At 34.0% G+C, this 19,575-nt stretch overlaps 1 protein-coding gene across 5 annotated transcripts in view; it reads right to left on the minus strand.

The window, feature by feature from the left end:
• ABCB7 (ATP binding cassette subfamily B member 7) overlaps window positions 1–19,575 on the minus strand; it is a 139,640-nt gene that overhangs the window by 77,057 nt on the left and 43,008 nt on the right. For 3 of the 5 annotated variants that reach the window (XM_027095656.1, XM_027095655.1, XM_027095652.1), the window contains exons 2-4: window positions 14,936–15,013; window positions 12,834–12,920; window positions 3,792–3,911 (exon numbers count right to left, since the gene is read on the minus strand). In XM_027095656.1, the coding sequence (XP_026951457.1) occupies window positions 3,792–3,911; window positions 12,834–12,920; window positions 14,936–15,013 (285 nt within the window). The remainder of the gene's footprint in view (window positions 1–3,791; window positions 3,912–12,833; window positions 12,921–14,935; window positions 15,014–19,575) is intronic. The other 2 variants (XM_027095653.1, XM_027095654.1) reach the window with 2 other exon arrangements.

Here is a 19,575-nt window from a genome sequence, read left to right on the forward strand (position 1 = left end):
TTTACAATAGCCAGGACATGGAACCAACCTAAGTGTCCATCGACAGATGAATGGATAAAGAAGAAGTGGCACATATATACAATGGAATATTACTCAGCCATAAAAAGAAACGAAATTGAGTTATTTGTAGTGAGGTGAATGGACCTAGAGACTGTCATACAGAGTGAAGTAAGTCAGAAAGAGAAAAACAAATACCATATGCTAACACATATATTTGGAATCTAAAGAAAAAAAAAACGTTGTGAAGAACCTAGGGGTAGGACAGGAATGAAGACGCAGACGTAGAGAATGGACTTGAGGACATGGGGAGGGGGAAGGGTAAACTGGGTCGAAGTGCAAGAGTGGCATGGACATATATACACTACCAAATGTAAAACAGCTAGTTAGTAGGAAGCAGCCACATAGCATAGCAAGATCAGCTAGGTGCTTTGTATCCATCTAGAGGGGTGGGATAGGGAGGGTGGGAAGGAGACACAAGAGGAGGGGATATGGGGATATATGTATACATATAGCTGATGCACTTTGTCATACAGCAGTAACTAACACAACACTGTAAAGCAATTATACTCCAAAAAAGGTGTTAAATAAATAAATAAATAATGACTAGGTTTTAAAGATTTGGCAGAGTGATTATTTTTAAACTGAGGACAGTATAGAAGCTGAACAAATGATGTTAGGAATGGTTAAATGCTACTACTATGCTCTACATTCCTAAAGTTGCTCTGTGGTGTAGTTCCTACCTAGTGAAAGAAAACTTTTAATATATATGCTCTGAAAGTACCAGCATGCATCATAACACCTGGTAATTTCCTCCTTTTCCTGATCCAAAAGAAATCAAAAATACATTTGGAAAACTTATTTCTCTATATTAATTTCGGTTTACTTGTAATCAGTTTATATGAGATTAGTACAGCACTTTCCATTCTATGGGTGCTCAGTGTTTGTTGACGGAAGAATCAAATATTAGCCTTCTCAAAATACTTCAGTCCTTATGGATGTTAACTTGGTCTGCATTTTATACCTGATATCGACCTGTCACCAAGCAACAAAAATTTACATTTTGAAGGACTGAAATTCACTCTAAAAACAAAGTCTAACACAAATGTCAGTACTTAGGACTCCTCCCTTTGACTAGCTTGGTCATCTTCTAATCTGCTCTCTTCAATTCAAAAGAAAGTCCAGAAAACAATCTGCCTTTAACTTGTCAGCAAGGTACTTACAATCACATGAAGGAATAAAGAGCAATTTGCTAATACTGCCTTGCACAGGAGCTCAGAAGAATCCTTATCCTTCAGTAATTTGTAGGTAAAAGACAATTCAGCAACCAATACTGTTCTAAAAATGAATGAGTTAAAATTTTTCAACATTAGCTAACAAAATTAGATTTGTAATACAGTTCTCTCTTTTCGGCTTGACAAAGAGAATAAAGTATGGATTCTTGGTTTGTTGCTCAGAATCTTCATTTAAATTCTCTCCCAGGGAAGTTCACTGGGAGAGTACTCACCAGAGCCCATAGATGAGAAAGGAGACAAGAAAATAGATGGAGTCTGACTGAATTATTTTGGTTTTACTCTCTAATCATGCCTTCCCTTTTTCCACTATTATTTACTTCCCTACAGGAACACATTTATCACAAGTGACGTCTGCAGTTGTTGTCTATTTCTGTTCTTTTCTTTGATGAACTCATTAATTTGCATTGTTTCAACTATCACCTCAATATCTCTAGCCCTGGGCTCCTTCCTGAGCTTGTCTTGCATTTTGTATTATGAGCCACTTGATGTTCCACTGGCACCTCAAACTTAACATGCCCGAAACCAAAATTTTCATCTTCCCAAACAAGACTTCCTGACTTACTACCTACTTCTGTTAAAGGCATTATCATTCTCTCATCCTTGGCATCATCTTTGAATCCTATTCTGTTTTTTACTTTTAATATCTCATCCATTGCTAAGTCTTGTTGATTCTACCTCCCTTAATTCACAATATCCCTGGCATCTCTTCTCTCCATATTACCATCTCTATCACCCGCTCCAGTACAAACTACTATTACTTCTCATCTAGGCTATTACATTAGCCTCCTAACTGGCTGGTAAGTGTTTGCTGAATGAATGCATGAAATGAAAATGAATGAATGGTATCCCTACTTTAGGTCTCTCACCACCCTAATTCATCTTATACAACAGTCAAATTAATTCCCTAAAGTACAGCTCTAACCTTATTACTCTTCTACTCAAAATAGAGGTTCCTACTTCCAACATGATTAAATAAATTTTACAGTTTTACAGTTAAGGTATTTCACAGTAGGAATTCTATTTATCTTTCCAAGATTACTTCTAATTCCTCTGAAACATTATCTCTTCATTAGAGCAAAACTGGACTACTCACTTCTCCACTCACACTATATGATCTCTCTCATCTTGTCCATGTTATTCCTATACCTGTAACAATCCTACTCATCAATCCAGGCCTATCTCAGACATCACCTCCTCTGTGAAACCTTTCCTGACTCCCCATATTGGTGGTTCTTTCCTTTGAAGCCCTCCAATACTTGAATGGTACTTATTTTCAATCATTTATGACCTATGTTGTATTATGACAATAAGTAAAACTTGTCTTATCCTTATAATTTGAGAAAAAAATGTGCTTTACTCATATTTGAATACCCTGCAGGGCCAAGAACCATACTTGTATGACAAGTTCTCAGTAAATATTTTTAGGATAGGGTAAAGAATGAGTAAATAAAAGGGAACACACAGGACACAGAGAAGAAATAAGTGATAAGAACTGGGTTCTAAAACAATGTATTAACCCTTATACATAGAATGATAACCAAATTATAGCCAAATCTCATTTATACTTTTGAGCAGACATTTTTTTGTACCATATTTCTGATGGAAATCCAAATCTATTTTTATTTTAACACGTATATAATGTTTTATTATGTGCCAGGTACTGTTGTAAGTCTTTTATATGTTAATTTATTTAATTCTTATGACAACCTATTTTACCTTTTTTTACAAACTGGGAAACCAAGGAATGGACAGTAAGCAATTTACCCAAGGTTACAAGGTTAGTAAGAGGCAGAGCCCAGGAAGCCTGACTTGAGACTATAATATGTACTATGACTATATATTGTACCTAAAGATAATAGAATTCACTGACTTTAAAATCTGAATAAATTGAAAGGAGTTCTTCTTGAAAGCCCAGAATCATTATCATAACTTTGCCTTATTAAAATGTGTTACAGTATAGTGATAAACTGAGGAGGCTGCTAAGATGTAGAGGGTCCCTATACTGAATGTACCAAAATGCCCAGCTTTTTGGCTTTTGGGTTTTTTTAAGTTTTTCTGTTTTATTTTTCCCTTCATGTCACACTGCTGTTTACCACTTATGACTATTAATGTACCTAAAATGTCTTCATCCTCTTTTCAATTTACTAGGAACTGAAAACTAAGCTTACCAGAAATATGTATTAAATAAAAGCCAGCAGGACTCTGAGGAGCTTCTTTTACAAGTTCCTTATGCGTTGTTACAACCCACGATCCTGTATCTTACACTGGTTTCAGGAAGAATTCCATTAGGTTGAGGCTGTTATAAGTCTGATACATAGATAAATCAGGCATTATCATATAATTTCTGCTGACTGAATAGAAGAGTTACATAAACGAGGGCCCTAAATGTTGACAATACTCCCCAAAGTGACTTATATCAGCCTAAGTTTCTTTACTAGAAAATGTCATAGTATTTCCTAGTTATAGCAACAAACAATACATAATTTCTCTTATTCTTACCTTTGCTCCACCCAAAAATCCCAAGGAAATGGCAACCCTAGCTCGTAGATCTGGCCTGTCTCTGGGCCACACATAAGAGAGCATTGCTTTTATGATTTTCTGAGTATCAACATCTTTTAACTGTTGAAAGAGAGAACAAAAGCAGTGAGTAACATGTCATTTCAAAAATAAATATAGTTCAATAGTGTAGAATTATGTAAATATTTGAGGAAAATACGAAAACATTACAAACATAACTTTTATTCTGAATCTAAGGTCAATATCTTTTAAACTCAAACTATTTCAATAGTTTTTTAAAAGCTACTTATTTCTCTAAATTTCTTACTTTCAGCTATAGCCATCCTCATATTGTCAAAAAGTTATCCATACATTTATTTGAAGTTATCTATACATTTATTTCTTATCTATTAAGCTATCAAAATATTACATAAAATTTAAGAAATATTTCCATATTTCCATCTTTGTGGTCAAAATCTTTACATACGTTGGCCTCTTTATCAGTATGTTTATGTAAGATACTTTGGAACCCTACGTCCATCCTCATGACAGAGCACAGTTACAATACAGTGTTTAGGAAAGTATGAGTCTTGGCATTGACTATATAGAACAGAAGCTGGGTTATTAAAAATTTCAACAAAAACATAACTTTCCAGTCATACTTAATCTGACTTAAATCTACCGTACATTTTTCTTTTTCCCAAGTTCCCGAGGCAACATTCCCATTAAATCTTTTTGTTTTAGTTTCAGCTTTTAGAAACAGATATTAAGAATGAAACCTACACTTTCCAAAACCAAAATATGTACACACATTCCCAAACTACTATATTATTTTAGTTGGTGAAATAATCCCCATTTTAAAAATTGAAGTATCTGGGCTTCCCTGGTGGTGCAGTGGTTGAGAGTCCGCCTGCCTATGCAGGAGACACGGGTTCGAGCCCTGGTCCGGGAAGATCCCAGATGCCACAGAGCAACTAAGCCCGTGTGCCACAACTACTGAGCCTGCACTCTAGAGCCCGCAAGCCACAACTGCTGAAGCCATGTGCCTAGAGCCCATGCTCTGCAACAAGAGAAGCCACAGCAATAAGCCCACGCATCACAAGGAAGAGTAGCCCCCGCTCACTGCAACTAGAGAAAGGCCCGCGTGCAGCAACGAAGACCCAGTGCAGCCAAAAATAAATTAATAAATAAATGTATTTAAAAAATTGAAGTATCTAATCAATTTCTGTAAAAGGTATTAAAAAATAAGAAGAAAGTTAATGCTCATTGTTGGTGAAGGTATATGGAAATAGGTACTCTAATACACTGTTAATGGGAGAGTGCACTGAAATAATCTTTCTGGAAAGCAATTTGATATCTGCCATAAGCTTTTAAAATAATTCTGCCCTTTGCATTGAGAATTCCACTTCTGGGAACTTAATGCTTTAAAAAAATATATTAATATTCTCCAAGTTGAATCAATTTTACTTCCTAAAAATCTCTTGAATTTGTCTACTTCTTTCTGTTTCCACCACAAACATAATCCAAGCTATCATCTTTCTCACATAAATCACTGCAACAATATCCTAACTGATCTCCTTGCATCCGCTCTGCTCCTGGTCCGATTAGTTCAGCCTGCAATCAGATATTACTCAGTTTAAAATCCTTCAATGCATATAATATGCATAAAATAGATAACTAATAAGAACCTGTTGTATAAAAAATAAATTAAATAAAATTCAAAAATTCAAAAAAAAGTAAAAATGAAGCATTGCTAAATATATATATATATATATATATATATACACACACACACACACACACACACACACGGCCCTAAATATAAAAAGATGCTCAACTTTACTCATACAAATAAAAAGTGCAAATTAAAACAACTCTGATATATTTTTTATCCGATCAGATTAGCAAAGATAATACTTTGTTTTGGTGAAATTGTTAAGAGATGGGCACTCCTAAATATTTGTTTTTATATTCAAAGATCATCTCTGGAAAGATACCAAAGAAATTGGTAATAATGTTTGCCTCTGGGACGGGGAACAGGGTAGGGGGAAGATTTTTTTTTTAATTCTGTATCCTTTTGTTCCTTTTGAATTTTGAACCATGTGAATGTGTTACCTTTTAAAAAAATTAATAAAATTTTAATTAATAAAAAATATAAATTGAAGTAAACAAACAAACAGAAAAACCCTTCAATGGCATCCTATCACTCCTAGGATAAAGATCAAAGTCCATACCATGGCTTATGAGGCTCTGCTTGCCCTGGCCTCTAGCTTCCTCTCTAGTCATGTCTTATACTACTGCTTTCAGTGTTCATGCCACACTACCTTTCTTTCAGCTCCTCAAATAGACTATAATCCCTCCTGCCACAAGGCCTTTGCACAATACCTTTCACTTTGTCTGGAATAATCTCTCTCTCTGAAACACCAACCTGCCCTCAACTTCTTCCAATTAGTTAACTGCCAGCTCAGGCAGCACCTCCTCAATGAGGTCTTCCCTAACCCCAGTCAGGATCCTTGGCTATATTCTCTCACAGAACAGTATTCCTTTTCTTTCAGAGAATCCATTTCAGTTATAAACTACATATTCAACAATGTGATTATCTGATTAACAACTGCTCTCCTGCTAGAATTTAAATTGCACATGAGTAGTAACTTTGTGTTTTGTGCTCACTGTTGTAACCCAATACTAAACACAATGGCTGACACGCAGTAAAGGTACTCAACGAATAATGAATATTTATTGAATAAAGGGATGAAAAATTTAGCCATAAGGATGTTCATTCCCATGCTGTTTTAATAGGGGAAAAATTGGGTTTAGGCTAAATGATCAACAGTGGAGAATCATGTAAACAAGTTACAGTGAATGCATACAGCAAAATATAGCCATTCAGAAATACATGCAGTAACACAGAAACACATTAAGTGAAAAAAGCAGAGTACAAAACATTTTTTGTGGAAAAAAATGTTATGTGTGCATGAGTTTACACATGCGTACAAATGGATCTGGAAAGCAATACCCCCAAAGTGTTAACATCAGTAGCTGTGAATAGATGGAATCATTGATGATTTTTATATTCTTTTTGCTTTCTTGTTTTCTGTAGTTCACATATAATAAGAAGAAAATTTAATTCATTTTGGGGGGAAAGTTAGACAATTTCAAGTAGATTTGCACAGCAAAGAATGGGGGGAAACTGTCAACATATAAGAAATCCAGGACAACACATTATATTATACAGGGTAGCTTTATATTATAGTTATTTCATCCAAGACTCAGCAAACTATTTTCTAGTCTCTTTTATTCAGTTTATTGAGTAAACAGTAACAGAAATAAAACTGTTCATATTGTACTGAAAACAGGACTACCTTCTTGAGCTGCTTTAAATACACTGGATTGCAAAAACATGAAATGCTGAAAGTATAGCTCTTAATGCTTTATTTTATACACACATACACTCACACATATGAGCTCTCATAACTGGTAGGGTATTTTTAAAAAGGGAATAAAGCTGTAATTTTAATATTCACTTTTCCAATTGAACTAATACTAAACAAATATAATTTGATGTGTTATAACACAAACTGCGACATTTCAACTACTTCCCCATTTCACAAGTTTCGTCTGTCTTATTTTTCTTGAGGGAATAATAGCAAAAAGGCCCTGTTTCCACATATCTTTAGAAACGCTCTCTCTTGTCAAAAACGTTCTACAACACACCCCAAAATTTCTTCAATAAGGACACAGAGAAGTTATGGCTAAGAGCAAAAAAATTATTCTAGTTGGCTTTATAGAGCATAAAATGTCACCACCTCATTTAACAAAATGGGTTCTAAAGTTGTGTAATCATGCATTATGAGTCCATTAGGCTGTAAAGTACATGTCTTTCAGTTATAGTTTGGATAAACGACAAAGTTTGAAAAATAACGTCTTTTTTAAAGAGCAGGCCAAATCAAGAGGCATTTCAGAGGCTGAGGCACATTTTTAAAGTATTTTAAACCAACTTATTTATTCCTGCTGCACAAGAGTAAAATAAAATTGAAGGCCTCAATACAGATCCTGAAAGATAATATACCCCCTTTCAAAATCATCACAGTTAATTCATACTGGACACCCAATGGTAATCCTGAAAGACAAAAGACTTATCTAAAGCTGAAAAGAGACCAGTCGCAGCTTAAGGCTGAATCAGATATCATCTTCACATCAACTCATCTTTCCATTTCAGGCTGAGCAATACAAATAGCATATACACCATTTTAAGATCACATTCTTAAAGAAAAGGTGAGAAATGTAGGAAATGATCAAGGAGGATGACAAGAAATTGAATTATTTGAAAACACACTATCTAAGGAGTAATTATATTATAGTATAGGGGGAAAAAACCCAATGATTTAAGAAAGAAAGTTCTTTCTCAAGGGTCAAAATCCCTGAAGTAATCAACGGTTGATATCATAGTAGTTTTTCTTTAAGCCTTGCTTACACATAAACAGAAAATATGAAATTTTATGAAATTCTTTAACTTTTATAATTTTCACAGTACACAGAATTTAGAAGTTGTTTTTAAAACATAACTGTGATTACATCATGATAACAAAAGTTCGCTAAAATGAACACTATAGAAATATTAAAAAGCCTGTAAAAGTAGGAGTCAATCTACTTTCCTCCTCTGCTATCATATACAATGTGGCCTTCCTGCTGTAGCTAGATAGCCTCAAGTTCAAAACATGAAACTGATATTTTAAGCCCCATTACACTGTAAAACTACTACTACGTTAGTATGAGGAATAAAAGTTTTTAGAAAGGTCTCAACTATTTACTGGAATTAGCTAGCCATAATAAAGGAAAGCAATTAGATTCAGAATAAAAACACAAGAGTAACAAAAGAAGGAATTCAAATTGGCTCACTAAGATCTTTGAATGATAACAAAATTGTACTGAATTTTTTCCCCCTAGAAATGAGTTTGGAAGAAAAGGTTTGGAGACATCAGAGAGCTATCAAAGAAGAGATGAAAGTAAGTGAAAACAAGCTGGACAAAAAGAAAACAGCAGGTACCAGAGAAGAAACTTGCTTGATACTAGAAACAATCCTCAATAAATATTTATTCAATTAATGAATTAACTATTCTTAAGCACATGAGGACAAGTTCCAGGAGGAACACCTAAATGCTCAATTTATTAAGCCATCACAACTTTTCACGGATTTTTAAATATTTATTTATTTGGTATTAATATATAGCTTAATAAGCTTTATGAGGCTGGGCAGGTAAGAAAAAATAATGAAAGGAATATCTACTTGTACACAGGGAGCTGAAACAGCACAGTAGGCCAAAAACAAACATGAAAGTAACACTGGAAGTACCTGACCCAATAGTGTATAACTGGAAAGCCACAAACTGTACTGCTTATATGCAGCACTGCTCAATTTAACAGCATGACCTGAGGGAAAGATGCAGTTGCTCATAGTCATAAGTACTCTAAGTGAATACCTATAGCTAATAACCATGTGGACAGGGCACAAAAAGGACAAGTAAAAAATTAAAACACACCTGGAGCAGCTCACCTGGTAGAATTCTCAGATATTACAGATAACTGTATATTGATAAACTGAATGCATTTTGCTTCTCAAGTCAGTGATTTCATATTTCTCACCAGAAAAGGCTGTTTAGCACTGAAGCAAGAACAATTTTTTCTACCAAAAGTCCACTCATTTCAAGGGAGTGGAGCCCACTGGGCTTCGATAGGAAAATGGAAGAGTAAGAAAAAAAAAGATTTTTGATAAAGGTAGCAGAATCACCTTTTCTTGAAAGGTGAATTTATATAAGAATTCTGGTTTTAGAGACATTCTAAATTTCACTAGCAAGAAATGTTCTAACTCACAGAATCAAGGGATTGGTTTAGAAGGAAACTACTTGGGGGCAAAACTTATGGAGAGGAAGAAAATAAATATACCAAAAAATTTTGGATGCTATTTGTTTTGTATAAATGTGGGCTATAGGCTGAATGTTTTCTCTCTAAAGAACTAATTTAGCAGAGACTTTGGAAATGCCCACAATTTCAAGGATACGCAAGCCATCCAAAGAACTGTCTCTTCAATCCAAGCTAAAGATAACTAACTGCAATTAAAGGAATAATTTTAACTACTACTTCAATACTGTTAGGGATAACAGTGGCTTGATAAAAGCTAGGTCAAAAGATAAGAAATCTGAGTAGATATCTAATGGAAAAATCTAGAAAGTAAGTGAAAATCTTTTCCCACATTATTGGGGATATAAGCATATGAGTTTATGGGTGGGAGAGGAAAGATATATTAATTGTCAGGAAAAGCTTTGCAATTATTGTTGCTTTCTCTATACCTCGAAGTTTGTTTTCTAAGCTCTGTTGGTCTGAAACTGCAATGAAGAGCTTATCTGGCAGTGAAAAGGCCCTAGGAAAAAAATGGCTTATTCTATATATGAGATGGATTTGAACCCAACAGTCAATTTAATAATTTATAATTTAAAAAACTACCAAGTTGACTGATATTTGCATTGGCCACTCAGTAAATTCTCTATCTCAAAGGGAAGTCAATTTGAGAAATCGAATAAAGATCATAAGGCTGCTTGATGATGGATGTAATCAGAGCTGAAAAATGGCCTCTCCATGTCATACAGGTATTCTTGTCCACTGGTCTGTGTGTCCACTCATTTTAACAAACCTGGAGGCTTATTATTCCATTTTCTCTCCAATCCTCCATTTTTTAATACTCTAAGTTGCTGTTTCACTTCTTTGATTATATGAATATTTATATCAAAGCCTCTGATTGCTCTAGTAAATGCTAATCTCTCTTTCAATACTACTAGCTTCTGGCAATATCTAATCAATAAGGATATGTTTCTAACATTAAAAAAAGAACATGTCAAGCAAAGTCCAGGAAGCAGTCCTTATGTTAAGCTCTGCATTATTCGTGTTTTTATTATGAGCACAGGATTACCTAAATTTACTAACAGATGCTTCTCCCAAAGAGGCACATAATAAAGTTTAAATGCAGGAGCAAAATTCCAAAATCCTTTAAAAATCTGAAGATTCTATTATAAAACAAGTAAGACTTTAATTCATCTATTTTAACAACAGGAGCTTCCAAATATTGAAACTGCCACTCTTTTTTCACAACCCCTTTACTATAGCCACATTGGATAAACAAATGATTTAAATACCTTCTGAGTAGCATTATTAATGCTTAAGAACATACAAGTAGAAATGCATAGAAAGTGAAGTGGTAAAAGTTTCAGTTGGTTATAAGGTAAAATCTATAACTTGTCAGAGTGATAAAACTTCTACATGGTAGTTTAGATATTCTGCCATCTAAACTGTTAAGTTTCTCAACAGCAGGGACTGTGTCTTGCTCATTACTGTATCTCCATTTACTTAACATAGAGTTATGCACAACGCAGGTATTCAATAATACATACTTTTAAAATGAATGGACAACAGCAGAGTATAGGACTTAACAATCTCACATTACAGTAACAGCAGCTAATATTTACTGCCTACTGTGTGACAGGCACTATTCAAGAGCTTTGCATGGTGTGAGGAGTTAACTCATTCAAATCCCCTTTGCTATGATTATCAGCCCCATTTTAAAGATGAAGAAACTGATACATACAGAGATTAAGTATCTTGCTCATGGTCATTCCAGTAGGAAATGATGGAGGCAAGATTCAAATCTAGGCAGTCTGGCCCCAGAGCTCAGGCTTTTAACTTCAACTCCATATTGCCTCTTTTCTGGTGTAGCCTTCATGCTCTATTATCCTATGATTCTTTTTAGCTAATGAGGCTAAAGTAACACAAAGATGGCAGGGAACAAACGATAAAGAACAGATCAAATATAAAGATTTACAATGATTTTTGCTTTGTTTTTATTTTACTGGAGAATAAAGAATCTAACTTGAAGTTTATATTGCTTGAGTCTAAGACTGCTTTTCCTGTATTAGTCAACATATTTTTGGTCTGTTTAGAGCATTACTTATAAACTATCCTTAAGAGGCCTTCGTGACAATCCTGAAAGCTGACAAATATCATGCTAACGATATATCATGCCATATCCATAATATATGGATAAACAAATTTCAGTATTTGTATTAATTTTTTAAAATTCTATTTTATAATACTTTGTTGTTTCTAAAGACAACCAGGACAAATGTTAATATGTAAAAATGGGATAGAAACATGAATGTCATGTGTTTTGAGTTCTGTGAAAGAAGCTACATGGGGGATTAAAGAAACAGGGAGAAAAGCACTGGAAAGGTTTTCTTACCAATCACCTCGCACCAATAAAATAAAATTTATTTATCTCTCTACAATTTAGAGAGCACTTTTACATAAAATTTGTTCACTTGCCAATAAACCTGAAAATATCATTTCTACTTAGAGATACCATGCATATACTGGTTGCGTGAAGTTAGAGGAAGATAATAAAGGCAAGCTTAGAGAAAGAGGACCAGATGGAGAATTGTATAACAGTATTCCAATGACAGTTTCACTCACTTAGAAAAAGTGTAGTGCAATTAAATCTTTTGATTTCAGTGGCCCTACTGTTTAGCTTGTCTGTATAATGATAATGATAAAGAATATGGATAATTAAATAAATGGATCAGGTAAATGGAGGATTTACCATGAAGCTAGGGGACATTCTAGAATCTTTTTAAACCAAGAGTATAGAAGGGAAAACATTAACCTTAACACATACACATTACTTGTAAGAGCTAAATGTAATTTATCTATATATAATGCTAGATTATATAACAAATAACCACAACCAATGCTATTTAAAATAAAGAACTAAAATATTTAGGTTGGTAACTAACTTTTCTTCTTTTTTAGTCAATCACGATATTTTTTGTCTTAAGCTTGAGAAAATCTCATCTATATAACCATGGTCAATTCATATGGTTTTGTATTAGAAAACCTGCAGTTACATGAGTCAATCAAAATATTCTGTAATATAACAATCTTTAATATATCTATCTTCCAATCAGATATAAGAATTTCCAGGTACTTGTTATTGTCTCTTACCCCTTCTTTCGGGTCTGTGTGGAGTCCTCCTCCTGCGTGACCATGCCAACATGTCCTCTTTTCTATCAGTGGCCATACCTGAAGAACCTAGTTGAAGATGATACCAAGCCATCCATTAGCTATTCAAGAATTTCAGATCTTTAAAAATCTGATCTAATGAATGTCCCCGCCCCAACAAATTCAGAGGCGTACCTTTGAGCCTAGAATAGCTAAGTAAAACACCTTCATAATAAACTTACAGATACATTTATACAAAGAATATTGAGATGTAACAAATTACTCATACAGAAGTTACTTTCTCTAAATAGTTTTTGAAATTAATGTTTAAAAGATTTAACTTGTAATATACTTCTATTTGACTTATACCAGCTTTCTTACCGTCATTTGCTACTAAGGTACTGTGTAGCCCGTAACTCTATCATTGGCAAGTATATAATACAGTTAATTAATTCTATCCCACTTGCTTTCCATGTGTATAACATTTTTGCTTTACAATTTAATATAGTTGATCTTACATAACTGATTCTTTTTCTTATTATTCTGGCTTACAAATATATATATTTAGAAACAAAGTACAATTTACTTCTTCACAGTCTATCTTATGCTAGAGTAATCTGCATACATGTTTTGTCTTTACTACTATACGGTAAATTCTTAAGATTAGGGACAGTCTCTTTTATCCTTGTATCTCCCATGGCCCATACCACAGTGTATTGTACATGGGCTTGTTGAATTAGCTTATAAAACAAAGCTATCTATAAATTTCCCAACGAGTCTTGAAAATATGCAAATATCTTGCCTATTATAATTTTTTAAAGGCCCTAGATTACTGCTCAGGTTAGAAAAATATAAAAAGTAAATCATTTGAGAAAATATAATAGTTGAAAAGATAGCAAAGATTAGGCTTAAAATTTAGGCTTACTAATTTTAAAGTGTTTCCTCAAAAAATTACTTAACTACATGGACATAATAATGCTTCTTCAGTAGCCATAATAATCCATAATTAATGAACAAGGGCATAGTTTTTTACAAACACAAACGTGTATCAATACCGAATCCTAAGAGTTATCAGCTCTGGACCAAGCTATGAAAATGGAATTACAGAAAGCATAAGTGCCTTCTTGTTCTCACCAGTTGAGACCGAAAAACATAATTGCCATAAATGGGTTACTGATTTTTGGATCAACAATCTTAAAGCATGTTGAAAGGGAAAACATCGAAAGGTAATATTTAGTGTGACAATGTCACTTTGTGACATTTTTTCCCTCTAAAAGACTGAGCAATGTTACATCAAGGGGTCTAGTAAATAACACACAAGATAATGAGGTCTTCAAAACAGTAAAAGATTAAAATATAAATATACAGTGGTGTTATAAACAATGAGAAGATGGAGCACCTTAACTTAAAACTTTAATTAAATAATGGAAAATCTAATTCATTTCTACAGCTTCTGCATAAATTAGAACAATGCTTTGTACCTTAATGGCAAATAATTGTTAATCAAAAAGAAAAAATAAAGGAAGTACTCGACTTAGACTGTCTTCTAATTTTCTAGCCTTTCTATCTTGGAGATTTATTTGTCTCATTTTAAAGCACTGAGAATTTTTAAAGGCGTCTTTCACTTACATTAGCAATGAAAAATAACCCTCATCAACATGTAAACTCACATGACTTTACCCCACAGGCTCTAATAAGCTTACAGTCCCTTGATATTCTGATATTTGAACATCTTCTAAGGTAAAGAAACTTTAATCACTTGAAAAATGTACAGCATTCCATATATCACATACAAATTACCAGGATAAATTTAAGCGTAAACAAGCTGCCATTACATTTATAAAAGCTTTCTAAAAACATTACTCTAGTTGGCACTGATCTCAAGAGATTCAGACAGATTTCTTCAGGAGTAGAAAAATATCAAGATTTCTTTCTCCATTTCCAGTAGCAAAAACATATCTTCTTATTCATCTTGCCAGTACTTAGAAAAAAAACAAAAAGGGAAATTATTTGGAAAATATAAAATATGTAGTATAAACTGGAAAATGCTCCAAGGGCTTACACCTTTCTCCTAGTTATATGTAGAAGTGTCTGCTTCATCTTACCCTTGCAGCGTCTAATAACTGTCTTGAATTGCCTTTTCCTAGTCTCTGCCATGTGGTATGTCTTAATGACTCTGAGATCTGCAGAAGAGAAGAAAAAAGAGGGAAGAAGTTTCAGAGTGGACAGTTAATGTTCATAGATTTATTGTCCATAAACATACATAAAAGTAAAACCATAGCCAATATTAGAAAGATGGTTATGTTTCTAATACATACCTAAAAAGGTAAAAATTAAATGTGTGGTCCAGATATAAAGTAAATTATATTACCCATTAAAAGTGTCAAATTGTACTTTCTTTCTGCCCTCTTTCTCTCTAGGTTTCTTTGTTTCTGAAGGCCTCCTATGAAGTTTTTAACCCCACTGCTTTCTTAAATGGCTTCTATGCTCTTTTCAAACACTCCTCTCTTTACTGTATTTTATTATGTTCTACCTTGTGTGTGCTCCCTCTTTAGTCTTAATGTGAATGCTAAATTTAGACACTGGTCACAAGATCACTTTTGCCAAGGTTTGTAACCAGGTGATGGATTCTTGGGCGAATTTTTTGTCTTGATAATATTCCAGAAGTGGAGTTGAAAGAAAGCAGAATAAAAAATAGACATCTGTAGAATGGACACACATCCTTCTAAAATGCACCATCAATTTAGTGAAGAAAAATTTGCTTCTTAGGTCAAGAATCTCTCAAAAGGCAGGTAGTACTTAGGTTTTTGCTAAGCTATACATGAGTTGTACAGATGAATTAATGTCATTATATAAAAGTCAATGTTGTATACTGCAAAAGAGCAAAAATTAAATCAACCAAAAAACAACCTGCATACACACAAAAAAGCTAACCAAATTACTGAGAAAATTAACTCAGTTGTTTTCTAGAATGTAATGAATGGTAGCGGTTTCTGTTTACGTATACTTGTAAATACATAAGGCATTCCCTCAATTATAAAAATTTCAAAAATACTAATAGCTATTTGCACACTGTCTTGCCAAATCCAACCTCCTACAACATGCCATGTACCCTCAAACCTCTATAAGCCTTCTACTGTCAATGATACCTTTCTGGTGCTTAACTCAATTGTTTCCCTCACTGCCTTTCACCCTACTCAGACCTCATACAAGCTTTACTCCCTCATTTTCCTATTTTTCATAAGCCCCCAGTTCAAGTAACTATATTTCAAGCAAGATCTCGCATATGTCTGCACATGCATATGCAATTTAATCTTCTTTGCCTTTCAAAATTTACCCAGTTATCTCACAATGACTATCCACCTGCTTTATTCTCTCTTGAAACGTTGCCTATATATGGTCAATAGGTAAAAGATAAATGCTGGTGACACACTTAACAGCAAAAACATACTTTCTAAAATGATATTGGTCAAAAAAAGGTAATTTATCAAAAAATCTAAGCCCTTGAAAGTACCCATAAAACCCCTTCAAAATTTCTAGCTATCTCTTTATCCTTCTCTAATCAAACCATGTTTCCCTTATGCATCAGGATTCAAGGTAAATAATTTTTAAATGTTCACATTCAAACTGAACTTCTATTACTAAGATAGCATTGTAAAATTATGAACTATATCAAGCATATAAAAAGTTCAGGAAACAATATAATGAACACAATATGTATTCGCTACCCCACCTAAGAAATAACAGATAAAAAGAAAGCCCCTGACATGCTCCTCTACAATGCCATCTCCTTCCTGTTCCCCAGAGAAAATCAGCATTGATTATTTAAAACATCTTTCATTGCAAAAGCAAAAACAAAAACAACAGGCACATAATGTGTTAATTCCTTTTGAGGGCTAGTCCCACCACTAATTAAATATTGTTTCTATGGAAAAAAATGTTCTGACTTCTAAACAACAGACTTACAAACACTTCTGAAACACAATATATTTGTAAGTTAGGGATTAACTCTACTTTTTAAAACTCTGAAGGGGTTTATAGCAAAAACAACAACAACAAAAACTTAAATGGAGGAGGGCAACAATGGAAAACAAGATGATTAATTCTTTGAAACTTGATTTGAAAATTAGAGGGCTGGCCTAGATGCTCTCTAAGGTCCCTTTCAACTCTAAAATTCTGTGATTTTTATGGAATGAAATGAAAATGCTGCAGTTATTAATTGGATTTTAAAAAATCTTAATTGAGAAGCTTGTGTTTATTTCTTCAATAAATCTAGCCACTGAATTTATTTATAACACCATCCCTCCAAAGACACACACAGAAATAAAACATATATTACTGAAAATAACAGACATGACTACTGTTCAGATACCATACAAATGCAGTATTCTGAAAATGACAATCTGCCAGTCCATTTGAAAAGGCATGTAAGTTAAAACACTGGAGAGTCATTTTATTTATTTTTTTATTTTATTTTATTTTATTTTATTTTTTAACATCTTTATTGGGGTATAATTGCTTTACAATGGTGTGTTTATTTCTGCTTTATAACAAAGTGAATCAGTTATACATATACATATGTTCCCATATCTCTTCCCTCTTGCGTCTCCCTCCCTCCCACCCTCCCTATCCCACCCCTCCAGGCGGTCACAGAACACTGAGCCGATATCCCTGTGCCATGCGGCTGCTTCCCACTAGCTATCTACCTTACACTAACAAACGTAAGAGAGTCATTTTATTTTACCTAAAAAAAGAAGAAATTCTGGAAGAACCTAAAAGTCATCTGTGGCATCCAAGCATAATAATGTATGCTCTTATCTAGAACAGAACTATCTGTCCACTAATTAATAAAAATATTAATCCTCGATAGACAATTGCATAGGCACAATATCTTGCTCTGTGTAAACATTCAATTATTATTTACAAAAATTTTATCAGCACTAAAACCATCAATCTGCAGACAGAACTACCTCCACATAAATGAGACTAAGATTCAAGCATCGAAGGCTAATAAAATCAAAACCTATTCCATTACAATTGCATTTTTCCTTTAAGGTAAAAATTCAATTTTACTAAAAATAATCCTATTAAATAACTCTTTAGTGGTTATTAAATATGATTGCATCCTTTTTTAGAATAGTTAGCTTTCATAATACAAGTTATGTTCAGTGTTTATAACACTTGAAGAATTACCTAATAATAAACAGAGATTAAAGAGCAATTTATAAATTGTCAACCCATCAGGGATTTTGGAGTCAATTATATATTCTGCATTCCTGAGGCTTTGGAAACAGAACTAAGTTTACAATTATCCATCCATGTTGCATGTAATGCTTAACAGTATCAAACAGTCATGCATGAATATTGTTATCATCTGATCATTATAAACCTAAAACATTTAAAATTAAGCTCTTGATACATTTTTAAAGAGAAACTTATAATTTAAAATTACATTTAACTTACTTTAAAAGTTTAAAAGTCTGAAATAAATGTTATTTAAACTTGGTTTTCTTCCCAACTTCTTATAAACTAGCTGTAGGGGGAGGGGTATGGAGAAAAGAAGAGGAAGTAATGGGCGAGGTGTATGGGGGACCTCAGGGGTAAGAGGGGGAGAGGGAGAGGAGAGAAAATGTTAGACTGACTTCTTAGATTTTGTAATTATATTTCTCAACTGTAAGTTGAAGGATAAAAGGATTTCCTTCATTGTGTTAGATATTCAATAAATGTGTGTTGAATGAATGAATAAATGAACAAATAGCTTAAGGATCTTGGGCAGCTCGCATCACCTAAGTATTCATTCATTAAACCACAAAACCATCAGGTTGAACTATATTGCTAAAAAATTTGATGCCTCCAGAACAGGGATTGGCTATTTTTTTTCTCTAAAGGGCCAGAAAGCAAATATTTTAGAGTTTGCAGGCATATAATCTGTGTCACAACTACTCAACTCTGCACTGTGGCACAAAAACAGCCACAGCTGTTTTTGTGCCACACAAATGAATGAGTGTGGCTGTGCTTAAATAAAACTTTATTTACAGAGCTTCCCTGGTGGCACAGTGGTTGAGAGTCCGCCTGCCGATGCAGGGGACACGGGTTCGTGCCCCGGTCTGGGAAGATCCCACATGCCCTGGAGTGGCTAGGCCTGTGAGCCATGGCCGCTGAGCCTGCGCGTCTGGAGCCTGTGCTCCGCAACGGGAGAGGCCGCAACAGTGAGAGGTCCACGTACCGCAAAACAAAACAAAACAAAACAAAAACAAAAACAAAAACAAAAAACTTATTTTACAGACACCGAAATTTGAATTTCATATTGTCATCTGTCACAAAAAAATTATTCTTCTTTTGATTGTTTTCCCAACCATTAACAAATGTAAAAAAAATTCTTAGCACAGAGGCCTTGCAAACATAGGTGGCATACTGAATTTGGCTCAATGGCCATAGACTGCTGATTCCTGCTCTAGATGATTTCTAAAATTCCCTACAGCCACCTCCTGCTCTGGATGATTTCTAAAATCCCTGCAGCCTCTAAGGATTCTGAGAACGCCATAGCAAAACAAAAGAAAACACCTCCACAAAAAAATCACCACCACCACTATCACAGAAAATCAACTCATGAACAAAAATTATCCACAGAAGCCCCCTCCTCCTAAACCAGTTTTCCTTTTATCTACCAAATTTTTACATCTCTGAGGGCATAACACCAGCAGCAAGGCCTATTTAGCAGTTTGCGCAAAAACTCTTCATAGTT

Source organism: Aethalodelphis obliquidens, unplaced genomic scaffold (genome assembly GCF_003676395.1).
Source record: "Aethalodelphis obliquidens isolate GAN/ISIS:26980383/991018 unplaced genomic scaffold, ASM367639v1 scaffold92, whole genome shotgun sequence".
Classification (NCBI taxonomy): Eukaryota; Metazoa; Chordata; class Mammalia; order Artiodactyla; family Delphinidae; genus Aethalodelphis; species Aethalodelphis obliquidens.